General features: G+C 46.9%; 1 protein-coding gene across 1 annotated transcript; it reads right to left on the bottom strand.

Moving 5' to 3' along the window:
- Positions 1-5,727: 5,727 nt before the first annotated feature.
- On the bottom strand, positions 5,728-12,257 carry EN2 (engrailed homeobox 2). Its single transcript, XM_043967262.1, has 3 exons — positions 12,014-12,257; positions 10,543-11,348; positions 5,728-6,054 (listed from the first exon to the last, which is right to left on the bottom strand). The coding sequence occupies exons 2-3, from the start codon at positions 11,345-11,347 to the stop codon at positions 5,738-5,740; spliced, it is 1,122 nt and encodes a 373-aa protein (XP_043823197.1). The 5' UTR covers position 11,348; positions 12,014-12,257; the 3' UTR covers positions 5,728-5,737.
- Positions 12,258-13,279: the final 1,022 nt, after the last annotated feature.

Here is a 13,279-nt window from a genome sequence, read left to right on the forward strand (position 1 = left end):
GATGTAATGAAGTATTTGAGATTATTAATAAAAAAGTATGTACATGAAACCTAACCCACCCAGCACAGGCTGGAATACTCGCACACCACATATTTTCTTTCCCAGACCCTAAATTAAAACTAATTTCTTCCCTGGGCTACGAGTTCCTCCTGACACAAACCAAAACCTGCAGAAACTCTGACCTCCTTTTGCAGGGAAGTACTTCCCCAAACCTCTGGTCGCCCGCCCTCCTTTTTGCTATTTCGTGGCCTAAAAAATTATTCTCCCTTCCGGCTAAGAGATGGGACAAAGGATGGGGGGGGGGGGAGTGGTCACTGTGTATGGGGACGGGGGCGGGGGGGGGGGGAGAGAAAGAAGGAAGAGGAGGAAAAAGGTGGGAGGTGCGGGTGCGCAAGGTTGTTTTCTTCTCTAGCCCAACGCAAATCTGCTTTTCAAAATTGAGCTGTGGTCCTTTGTCATCAATTGCTATTAACCTTCTTCCGTAGAGCAGCTCAGACTCACAGGCGCGAGTTGCTGGCGGAGCCCAGACCATCCCAGGGGCGCTTTTGGGAGCTGGTTGGGCGGGGGAGTGAGTGTTGAGGTCGGATATTAAATCAGCGGGAGACAGAATTACTTTTTAGCAGAACCCGAGCGAGCAAAATACTCCTTCTCAACCCCCACCCCTCCGCCCCACTCCATCCCGCCTCCCCCCAACTCAGATATGCATTACACCCTCAATGGCGAGGGCATTTGCATATATAGTGCCTGGATATTTGTTTTGTATGCTGTATGCCTGGGCACACCTGTGATATCCTGCGTTGGAGCTGCTATCGATTTGCAGTTTTCAGTCAAGGAAAGAAAAAAAAAATACAGCATGCCTTCGTACTTAGACACAGGCTCATCTAAGCGTCTCTTGATTTCTTTTTCTTTGGGAAAATAAAGCGCATCTGTTTTGGACCACGTCGTTAAAGTAGTAAGCTATCTTTATTCTGAGGCCCTACATATCACCAGCTAGCTTTGTCAAAGCCCTACTTACTGGTCTATCTCCTGTTGAGATGCTGTAGCAGCTAACACGTGGTTAGATGGGGCGGGGGGGGGGGGGAGGAAGACCGTGCTGAGGGGCGATGGGGGTGGGAGCTCGAAAACTGGGAAAGAGACTAGTCAACAACGCCCATCTATCTCTACAGAGGAAAAGACAGTGTCCGTGGCCCCTGTGCACATTATACTAAGTCCTCTCCCACCCCTGCCATCTGGCTGTATGTGCCACTATGTGGTGGGCACACAGAGAGACGTCCTTGGGATCTCTGGATTTCCCTGTTCTCCTAAATCGATCCTCCCGCAGTTTTTTCAGAGTTAAACGACCCACACAGCACGACGAAATGTCTGCTCTCCCATGTGGTCAGTGACACGTACTGGCAGGCCTGGCGACCCTGATGGCTAGAGGGGAACTAGCTTTTACCTCCTATGGAGGGCTAGAGACCCAGCAAAGCGAGTTCTTTAAAGTTCCAGACGCTTTCATTTAGCTCACACACACTCATGCAATTGCAACCTTTGGCACTAGTTTTGTATGAAAGCAGAAAAAAATGATAAAGAGAGAACCCAATGGAGAATCCCTCCTCTATAGTATGCAATGTATACTGTATTAAAGGGGTGGGCGTTTAGCAAAAAATGAAGGCAAAGGAATACATTGAGTTTAAACACCAAAAAAAAGGAAGCCAGATCCAGGGCCTTACTATCACTTTAAGAGAAAATTGGCTTTCCATTTGAAAGAGCTGCCTTGTTTTGGGGGTGGTTTTGCTTTCCACTGCTGATTTAAATGGCAGGAATCATGGAGTTGGCATTATATGCAATTATTCTTATTGGCAACAGTGGTGCTGGTTTTAAACAGTCCAAACATTCCAATTCATTGCCTTAAATTGAAAAAGATTGTTTTTAAGTCCCCAAACCCTCCACTCCCTGTAACCCCCAGCTACCTAACCTGGGCCACTAGTCTTGAGACTGGACAGATTGTTGTAAATGACAGGTGTAATCCAGGCCTCCCTTATTATCCCCAGGCCTCCAGAGAACCTCACTGTATCCCCGTTTGACCCAGCATGTTCCCAAAGACCCTGGAACACAAGAAACAAGCAACTCTTTGGAAAACTAATCTCATCACTCTTTCTTTCCCACACTACCAAGTATTCACTTTCTCCACATACGGAAAACCCTTCCCCACTCTCCCCTTCTCCCTACCTCTCCAGTCTCCCTTCTTATCTCCTCAGTTTATCTCTCCCCATGCTTCATTTAAATCAATAAATATATTTCGCCTAACTGATACGCATATAGTGCTTCAAGATTTGCAAAATGCCGTGCATGCATTTGCTTCCTTAATCTATCTACCAAAAGTTTGTTTTTAAAAAATGTTTTCTTTTGCTGGCTTTGAGGTTCAGTCTAAATCACCAGCATCCCACATAGAACTGGCTGCCTGGGAAATCAATGACTGACCTTCCATCTCTACCCAAATAGCCTTCAAGAACCAGATCTCAGCCCAAATCACCAAGTCTTTGCCTTTGGCAAAATGAGTTGTCCTTTACTCACTTAAATATATGTACAGTTTTAGAGGGGGAAAGCCTGGAGAACAAGAAACTGGACCTACAAAGAAGCATCTTCCTTTTCTGGGAATTGGGGGTGGGGTGGAAGAAATGTGACAAGGTACACTTCTCTCTTAGGCGAAAGACTACTTAGTACAAACAGCAACCGATGATTTTTCTTAAAGTCCAGATCAAAAGGAAACAGCACATTTCCCCTCAATTTTTCAGAGATCTTTGCAAAGGTATCTGCCTTTTTTTTTTTTTAATCAACTCAACAACAACTAAAATGATTCTCTGTCCAGGCAGCAGCCTCTCTGGATACACAATAATTGGTTTGCAGGCAACTTCCCCCAAATGTCTTAAAAAAAAAAAAAAGACAAGATTCCTTTTGAAGCTGAAAAAGGAGACCTGTTGAGCTTTGTGGGATTAAACATCCTATAAAAAAAAACATAATATCCTATTTTAAGCATTTCCTCCTGGTAAAGGAATGGGGATTTAAAATACTTTGGCTGTTCTGTGTTCACATTTGAGGTGTCAAAAGTGTCTTCCTTATTCAAGAAATTGATTAAATGTCTGGCTGCAAAATTATCCACCCCCTACACTTCGCTGGCACCAATAGAAATCTATTTACACCTCCACATTGATCATCCGGGCTCCCCACTCGGCTCACAAGACTCAGAAATACACTTTCGAAGGACTAAAGTCCTTCCACATGCCACATTGTGTATTTTATAATAAAGTGTTTTTATTTAATGTAATCTTCAAGAATTTAAACACACAAAAATGCAGTGAGAATGTTCACAATCTTGATACCACAGTTGTAAATAGAAACATTCATTTTTCATAAGATTATAAATATTTGATACTGCAATTGTAAAATGCACACGTTTTATAAACTGAGAAAAAAAAATCTTTGCTTCCTGCTAAAAAGGCATGTCATTTCATCTTGTCTCCTAAGCAGCAGATGATTATTCACAGAATTTAAAATTACAGCTTCTGTTTTATAGTTTCCTTTTTTTTAAGGTTTATACTAATATGCACAACGTGTGTCTATTATAGCTGCGAAATAAAGAAGTTTAAGGCAAAGAGATCTAAGAGAACCCTCCATCATCAGGGATACAACCCTGAATCCTTGAACAACACACACACACACATACACACCCTCCCCTGTCTGGTTCCACAGGTTGACATTTGGACACAATTCTTTCCCCTCATACCAAACAGAAGACAAGTGTCAAAATATACATATAATGTGTGTATATATAATATATTAAAATTGATGGGGTAGGGAATATATTTGTTTATTACATTATATCACATCTTCAAATCAAAAGAAAATGTATGTTTTAGCTAGAAGTGCCCCCCCCAAAAAAGTGACAAGGAATGATTATTTACACTGACTATACTTTCCTCGAGATCTGTGGAGTACTACAGTTAAGTTCCCCTGAAAATCAAGACAGTTGCACTTTTCAAACTTTGGGCTGACATATCTATTTATATATGTATTTATGGTGGGGAAAATACACTCCATAGCAAAGGAAGCTACTAGGATTTCATATGATTAAATTAAAACACTAGCTACCTGTTCTGGAGCCTTCAGGGTGCAGTGGGCAATATTTATGTTTTGGGCCCCTATCTAGCTGAGAGCCTGTAGAACCTGGCATAGAAATCCCTGGATCCCAAAGGCGTCAGGGTTGGTGCTTTTAGCCCAGAGTGGAACAGCCAGGCCTTGGAAGTGGAAGAAGCAGGGAAAGACGTGTGTGAAAGTGGGGAGTGAGCCAGAAGAAAACTTTTACCCCAGAAGCTCCCCAGATCACCAGCCTTAGCTACCCCACATATCTACATACATACAGCCTAGAATCACTAGCCATGAACTTATCATTACTCCCAGAAAATAGACAGGGAGCTCAGCAGATGGTGGGCAGAGGAGGGGGGAAAATCTGATCTTCCAAACTATATGGGAGCTAAGCTGGGGAACTAGCAGCTTGTGTGAGTGTGTGATGTGTGATGTCTGTGTGTGAGAGAGAAAGAGACACAGGCACAGAGACAGAGAGAAAAAGAAAGAGAGAGATTGAAAGAGAGAGTTGAAATAAGAGACTGAAAAGAGAAAACACGCATGGAAGGACTAGGACCTCAGAAAAAGGAGTATGTGGAGAGGAGAGAAAAAGAGAGAGTAGAGGAGCAGAGAGAGAAGGAAAAGAGCCGATCCACGAGGAACAGAGTGAAGGAAGAAGGAAGATGTGATTTTTTTTCTTCCTCTCCCATTCCTCTAACTTCCCACTGCATGGCCCCGGAAGTTGTGGTGTTGACTATTCACACAAGACAAGACATCAGGACCTAGTCCAAACAGTCCCGAGAAAGGAAAATAGGGAAAGATCCCCCAAGCGGCTCCTCGGTGCACTCCCAACTTCTCCCTTCCCTGCCTAGCACCACGGAACCTCAGAGCCCACAAACCCGGGGGGGGGGGGAGTTGGGGAGATGGGTTGCGGGGTGGAGAGGAGGGAGACCAAGCTAGGACAACCCAATCCAAAAGAAGAAGGAGCAGTTAAAAACAAAATTAAAGAAGCTCCCCATGCTCCAGTCGCTGGAGGGAGGGGGGGACGGGGGTCGAAGACTAGGTCCTAGAGAATGTCCTTTCCTCCTTTTGTCCCCCACCCCAAAAGCCAACACAAAGAAAGTGTAGAACTCATAGAACAAATAGGAGCTATTTATTCGGTTCACAGTTGTGTGAAATGCAGCAATAAAAATCTTTGGACTTCAGCAAGTTGTTTTAATCTTTTTTTTCTTCTTTTGAATTAAAAAAAAATAGTGTCTAATGTCCCTTAATGGCGCTTAAGGAATTTAAAAAAAGATGTAACCCTAAGCACCCCCAAAAGTAATAAAGATAATATCTAAAATCCCATAAACACAAAAAACTCAAAAAATACTTTATAATCAGATATTTCAGATTTTACAACACCTGTAAAGTATATACATAGAATATTGCAGAATCATACCGAATACACAATATCTTCACTATTAATGCTGGTATAATCTTTTTACACTGGCCCTTTTTTTTTATTAAATTATTGCATTGTTTAACTTGGACTGAAAACTGGATTCCCCGGGTCCCTCTCCCTCCCCGCTCTGTAGCTTCCCCACTCCCCCCCACCCCCACCCCCATCCCTACCTCCCCCCTCTTTCTTCCGCTACTCGCTGTCCGACTTGCCGTCTTTCGCCGTGGTCGAGTGGTTGTACAGTCCCTGCGCCATAAGATGAACAGCCAGAGTATTCTTGTTGCCCGTGGCCTTCTTTATCTTGGCCCTCTTGTTCTGAAACCAGATCTTGATCTGGGACTCATTGAGACTGAGCTCCTGGGCCAGGCTCTGCCTCCGCTGCTCCGTCAAGTACCTGTTTGTCTGAAATTCCGCTTTCAGTCTCTGCAGCTGTTCGGCGGTGAAGGCGGTCCGGGGCCGCTTGTCCTCTTTGTTCGGATTCTTCTTCTTTGGTTTTCGAGACCTAGGACCTGAAGAAGCGTTCCAGGGTGGCGGGGTTGGGGCGGTGACGGGATGAGGGAGTAGGGAAAAAGAGAAAGAAGCCAGTGACCAACTGTACCCTATTGCTGAATAATTGAGGGGGTGTTGCAAATGAGAAAAGAGAAACAAAAGCAAGCCCCGAACACCAACAGTCCTTTGCAAATAAATTTGGAGACGCGAACTCTAGGGGTACGGCTTGCTTTTGTATAGGGACTGGGTGAGTGAGGGGACCGTCAGGGAAGAGGTAATTGTGTTGAAAGGGGAGTAATGAGAGGCTGGGGGAGGGGGGAGAAGTGGAGAGGAGTAGGTATTTGGGTCAGAGGAGGAGGGGGTCCCGAATGCAAGGGGCTTCAGATCAAAGTTACATTAGTGGAGAGTTGGGGAAAGAATCCAACTCCTACTCTTTCCTAACCTTTTTGGAAGATAAAAAGAGGAAAGGAGGGAGGAGAGAAAGAGAGAAAGAGACAGAGACCGGTGGGAGCACGGGGTGGGAGTGGGGCAGCTAAGAGAGGAAAAAGGTCTTAGGGGTAATGGGAGAGTGACTGCCCTGGGTATCTCACAGTCTCTTTGCAAAGAGCAAAAAGGGGTGGTGAGTCCCCAGTGAAGGGAGCTACGGAAAAGAAGAGAACCCAGGGCATTTCCTACTTCTAACTAAATCCCTTTGCTTCCCCCAGGGAGGCACAATCTGCTCAAGTTCACTGTTTCATTTAATGACCCCGGTAGCAGTGGACTCCAAAGCTTTCCAGGGTCTAGGCATCTAATGGTTCCACAGCAATTCCCTCCCAAGAGTTTTTCCACATCCTGGGGCACCTGAGATGGGTAGGGGCACAACACAGACCAATTCCCAGCTCCCAGAACAGCCAAGTGTTTCCTCAGTACTTTTCCTTTTTCTCAATGACTCCCTTTCCCTCACCCCCACCCTTGCTGAAAAATAAGCTTACCTACAGGTGCTACCTTCTTGATTTCTCTCCTCTCAGACCACGATAAACATCTCATGGCTGGGACATTTGACAGTTCTGAAGGTGATCTACACGTGCTTACCGGAGCCCAGTCTGCCCCCACCTTCTCCCATCACTCTGGTGCCTTCAAACTTCACCAGCTTCTGATTTAGTGGTAATAGGATGCTTTCAGGGCGGGGGGGAGTTGTAATTTGTACCTTTAAAAATCTTAGTGTATGGTAACTTAACTGCAACTAAGAGGGCTATAAAGTTTTACACACACACACACACACACACACACACACACACACACACACACACCAGCCGAAAAAGACATCAAGGGAAAGAGAAAGAAAGAAGAAAAAGAAGAGAGTGGAAGGGAGGGGGAGAGTGGGGAAAAGGAAAAGGGACTTCTTTTTGGTTTTGACAAGTAGTCAAAAGGCCAGATCTTGGATGAAAAGAAAATTGATAAAGGTAGGAAAGAGCCAGTAAAGGGTCTTTATGTCAGATTTTATAAATCTCAGCATTTGTTTATAAACTTTGGTGTATGACTATTCCCCTAGAGCTTGGTCAAGCAAGTTTTATGATGCTAGACAGAAAAAAAGTTGGGGGGAGGGGATCTGACTTCATTTTCAATATCCAAAAGAGGACCAGCATTTGCTCAACACTTATTCCCCTCCCTATCTTTTTTCCTTCCCAACCTCCACCCCTCCACTGCCTCAGGGACCCTATTACAGGGCCTTCAGTGAACTGCCATGGAAAGGGTACCTAATAATGTCCCAGTTTTCACAAAGAATAAGGGCAAATTTTGACCTTGGGTGGAGCTCTCTTTTCCGGGAGGGGAAAACTCTGCACCCCATGGAAATGGGAGGACAGGATGGAGATAAGAGAAGGGAAAGATAAATATTGCCATGGGAGAAGGAGCTTGGGGTAGACAGACACCAGAGGTCTCGAACTGTCTCATATTTGGGAACTGGTATTTCTAACAGCAAAATTAAACTGTATTTCTCTCTGAATCAAGTTAAAGATGGGAGGGGAAGGGGAAGAGGAAGGGAAAGAGGAAGAGAGGAAGAAAGGATGGTGAAAGCAGTTCTACTCTGGGACCATTTAATTTTCAAAATCAAATACAACAGAAAGGTGGAGTGAGAATTGCTTTCGAGCTTGGCCTTGTTTTTCTAAGCATCTTCCCTTTCATTTTTCCAGGTTAAGGATGGCAGTATCTGGATAAGGATGTGAAAAATAATGATAGTCATCCTCCCCCTCCCCCCCCCACCTGATTTTGATCTCAGAATGTCCATGTGAATGCAGTTTCTGTTTGGGCTTGGAGGGCAGTTATTTTTCTGCCTTTCTCCCCTCCTCATCTCTCTGTCTTCTTACACAAATCTATCCTCAAAAGTTCCCCATAAAGGTACAGAAACATCCGCCCCCATAGCTATATACATATTTTAAAATAACAACAACAAAAGAAGAAGCTCCCCCTACCCCCAACCCAAACATCACACCGGGTCCCATTCTGAGATCTCCAAGTTTTCTCCACTCATGAAAAGTAATGAAGGAGCTAAGAAACACATTGGTCCCTTCCTTAAAACGAAAGATGGAGGGGTAACTGGGCTAGAGGACAGGGATAAAGAGAAAAGGCAAACTCTCCCCTCCCCCATGCCATATATATATATATATATATATATACACATATATTAATATTAACTGTAAGCACTGTTGTTTAGGTTTTTTAATGGAGGGTGGCTGTTAATACCGAATTATCCTGGTGACGATTTCTTGTGGCTCCATTGCTGAGTTGGAAAAGAAGAATCCTGTTTTTATTTCTTTGGTCTCGGCACAAAGCACAGGCGAGGAGGTTTCTCACCCTGGCCTATGCCATTGTGAGGATATATGTTAATTAAATATTAACAAAGGAAGGGAGTCGAGAACAATGGAGTAAATTTCAGTTCTGGCTAGTAATATTATTTTATCCTAATTATTCATTTGGGGGGTGAGGGAAGGAGTGTTGAAGAATTCTTTTCAAACGTTGCAAACTTGTTCTTAGAGAAACTAAATTAGACCTTTCGCCCCAAAGTCAGTATAGTTGTAGAGTAATGGGGGGGGGTATCTAACACAACAGGGGACACATTATTATGAATATTATTTTTATTCTGAATATAATTTACAAATGCAGACGATTTCCTGTGGCTCTTCCCAGACCTGAAACTATTTTGGGTGCTTAATGATTTCAAAGTTCCTACGGATTTTTTGAAGGAAAAAAAAGGCGTATCGAACATAATAGGCCCTCCGAACTTCCCCACTCTCCCCACTTAGACACATTTATCTCCCTCAATCCTATTTCTCACTAGTGTAAAACAGCAAAGAAACCTTTTGGGACGGAAGGTTCTTTTCTAAAGGATTTTAGAAGCCGTGAAAGAGTCCCAGACAGCGAGCCGCCTGCCCCCAGCTAACTCTCCCCTTTTCTAGCCTGAATGGAAGTTCCCCTTCCCCTTAACCGAAATCTGAGCCGATCCTTATCCCGGGGAGTAAAAATAAAAGATGATAAAAAGCAGAGAAAAGGACATCACTTCTGGCCCTTACCCCTGCACCCTTTCCTTACATGTTCCCCACAGGTTCATACTCAGTCCCCGATCTGTCTAGGCCTAAAGAAAGAGTGCCTGTATACAGAAGATTTCAACAGTTTGGATGTTTTTACCCCCAGCCAAACCACCCGATTATTGGATTGGGAAGATAGGTGGAGGGAGAGGAATGCAGATTCTGGAGCTAGTCTGAGCTGACTCGGAAGAAGATGGGAAACGAAAATGAGGGGATGCTTGAAAGGAAGAACTCTTTTATCTGGGCCTCTTTCTTTTCCCCCCTATTTTCTCTGTTTCTAAATGACCAGAAACATAACCCTCAAACAGATCTTGCCTGCTGGCCCAGGCTTCAGAGCAAATTTATACATCAAGGACGAGGTCTAGTGGAAGTGCTTAGAAAAGGAAGGGCCCTTTCAGGATCTCTCCCCCCCCCCCCCCAGTCTGTATTTACAGTCTCATCCTTTCCTCTCTTGTCCTCGCCACTCCCCGGAAAAGCCCGCCTGGGGATAAAACCTCGATTCACTCAACGTGCATTTATGGGTTAAGTTTTCGTCGCCCTCTCTTGCGGCTCCTTGACTTCGCCTCTAGTTTTCATTTTAGGTCGAGTGTGTGTGCTTTCACCACCACTCCCCCTTCCCCACAGGGTAGGAATTTAGACCCTTCCCTACAGTTTTCACCCTCCCCCCCCCCCCCAAGCTACCAATCGTTTTTCCGAAAAGAGCAGCTACAAGAGACTGAGTGGTAGCTCAGCCATTTGGCTGGGATTAAAGGGAAAGGAAGGAGGGAAGGGAGCCTGGTGCAGGGATGAGGGAAGGAAGAAGGGAGCCGGATGAAGGGAGGGAGGGAAGGAGTAGAGAGAGGCTGAGGAGGGGTGACGGATTCCAAGGGTTCCAAATTTGCCAGACTGACACTTTGGGGCTCAATGGTAGCAGAAGTAGGATCGGAAAAGAAACGTCGTCTTTACCTGAAGAAGGCCTGTCCGAGTACCGGGTGCAGTAAACCCAGGCGGGCCAAAGCATGGGTTGATTGCCGGGGTTGGAGCTAGCTTGGGAGCTGTCCGAGTCTGAGCTCACCGACAGATCGCCGCCGCTCAAGCCCCGAGACTTCAGGGCTCCTTCCAATGGTCCCCCTGGCTCTCCTCCCTTCTTGCCCCCTCCTCCGTGCAAGGAGAGTGCTTTGGAGCCGCCTTCGCCGTCCCCGGGAGAGCCTCCCCCGCCTCCGGGCAGCTGCCCGCCAGCTCCCGGCGCCGAGGTGGAGCTCCGGTGCTCCCGGCTGGAGAGGAGGAGCCGCTCCGGGCTGCCTCCGCTGCCCCCGCCACTTCCTACTCCTCCTCCACCACCGCCGCCGCCGCCTCCTCCTCCTCCTCCCTCTCCTCCTCCTCCTGCACTTCCTCCTCCTCCTCCTCCTCCTCCTCCTTCTTCTCCTCCTCCTCTTCCTCCCCCTCCGCTGCTGCAGCAGGTCCCGGCTTCCTTTCTTCGGCCGAACTCTGGCCGCAAGATGTTGTCGATGAAAAAGTTAGTAATCCGATGCGGGTGCTGGTGGTTCCCGGGCGCCTGCAACACCACGGGCAATATCAGAGCCCTCCTCCGGCCAGTGTCTCCATCGCTGGGGCTGCCGCCGCCGCCGCCCGATTCCTGTTGCTGCTGCTGCTGCTGCTGCTGCTGCTGCTGCTGCTGCTGCTGCTGCCTCTGGTCCTCACTAGCAGCTGCCGCCGCCGCTGCTGCCGCCGCCGCCGCTGCTTCGCTGTGGTTCTGCTCATTCTCCTCCATGCTGTACATAACAAATCCCAAAATGTTTCTCTCCGGGTTAAAAAAAAAAATGCGACACCCCCAACCCTCCAAAAAATCCCACCCCCTCCCCTCCGCACATACAGCCCTCACGCCTGCCCGCCCGTCCGCCCGCCTCCTCCCTTCAGTATGTATCTTCAGTGTATGTTTCTGAAGCCGCCTCTGGCTGCTGTGGCCACTGCGGCGGGTCCTGTTGTTAAAGGAGTGTCTCTGGCTCCAACCGGAGCGAAAGCCACGTTCACATCCACATCCAGAGAGTTGGTTTGGGGAGGGGGGAAAACACCCACCCTCGCAGACACCGAGAGATTCGGAAGAATCGGGTGTTCTTTTTTAAAAAACAACAACCCAACAGGCACCCACAGCACCGTAACAATAGTGGGAGTCGTGATAACAGAGGCGCCGATAATTCTTCTCCCCCTTCCACCACCACCCCCTTTTTAAAAAATCCTCCTTTCCTCTCTGTCTCTGTATCTGTTCCCTTTTTTCTTCCTCCTCGTCCTCCTTCTGCTGCCGCGCTATCACTGTCGGTCAAGGTTTTAATTCCGGACACCAACGCATCCTTTTCTCCCAAAGGCATTCATCGTTGCACTTTCCTGCCCACCTCCCAGCTCCCACCCACCCCACCCATCCCTACCCCCTCCCCCTTACCCCAGCTCCTGGTGAGAGCGCAGTCTCCTAAAAGGTGAGGATCGGTCAGAGGGAAAGCCACCGCAGCTGCACGCACGCACATGGAGGAGCGCGAGTCAAATAGCCACAACAAGGTGCAATATTCCTCCTACACGCAGCCCCCCCTGCTCGCGGACCGAGAGACGAGCGCAAGAAGCATGTGTAGAGTCTGCCGCCGCCTCGCTTTCCCCCCTTTGAGTTCAATATTCCAAGTTGCACGGGCGAGGGGAAGGGGGAAAGGGGGAGGGGGGCGGGTGGGTGGGTGTGCGGGGGATGTCTCCCCTGTTTCTCCCTCTTTCTGTTTCTCCCCGTCTCGGTCTTTCTCTGAGTGTCCCTTTATCTAGTGTGGGTGTAAATTTGGAAGCCACTTAACTGAACCTGAAATACTTTCACTCTGGATTTTTGTTCTTATTTTTAATAGAACCCCTCAAGTGACGTTGCAAGCCCGGTATCCTAGACACGTGCCTGCGGCCAATGGCAAAGCCGCCGCGTACACACGTGACGCCGTGGCAGGCTGGTAAGTGACAGGAGAGAACGCGGCAGCGGCCTCCCCCTTTCCCTCAGTGTCCCCCTCCCACCACCCCCTCTCATTCCCAATCTCCTCCTCCTCTCCCCGCCTTCCCTCCCCCTCCCTTAAAGCTACAGTAGCTTTTCCACTCAAGAATGCATTAAAATGGGGATGGCCGGAAAGCAGTCCCCGAAACCAAGGATGGGCCCCAAGACCACTGGTCTCACCATCCGTTTGGCTTATTATCCCTTAAGCCTTATTCCTCTTATTGACCAAAAAAAAAAAAAGAAAGAAAAGAAGAAAAAGCAAAGCTCCATTAAGCATTTATGTAGACATATGATATAAGAATCTATTTTAAAATTTCCATATTGTTTACGGTGGGGGGGAGGAAATCCCACAATTCCTTGCACAAAAATGCATAAATAATATTAAATGAGCTGCGGCGATACAAAGGGACTTTGGTGCGGCGGTTTTATTTATTGGAACGGATTAAAATTGTCACTTACTTTTTTTTTTCCCCTGCCCTAACCTCGACTTCTTCCTATTCTAAAATGCAGGGCAGACTCGAAGAATCTTTCCCCCACCCCACCTCCACCTTATATACTTATTGTAAACGTGAGCGTACGTTTAGACGGTAGAATTCCACCTGGAGTTCTCTGATCTTCAAGAAACATGTATATAGATCTGGAGGAGAGCGATGGAGGGCTGTGGGGCATGATTCGAGAAATAAAGAAGTAGTT

The sequence above is a fragment of the Dromiciops gliroides genome, chromosome 5 (genome assembly GCF_019393635.1).
Source record: "Dromiciops gliroides isolate mDroGli1 chromosome 5, mDroGli1.pri, whole genome shotgun sequence".
Taxonomy (NCBI): Eukaryota; Metazoa; Chordata; class Mammalia; order Microbiotheria; family Microbiotheriidae; genus Dromiciops; species Dromiciops gliroides.

Bases quoted from the DNA above. Each gene is read 5' to 3' on its own strand.
- EN2 (XM_043967262.1), bottom strand. From the start codon at position 11,347: ATGGAGGAGAATGAGCAGAACCACAGCGAAGCAGCGGCGGCGGCGGCA. The intron at 6,055-10,542 runs GTAAAGACGACG...ACGCTTCTTCAG, and splicing joins CTCGGACAGGCCTTCTTCAG to GTCCTAGGTCTCGAAAACCA.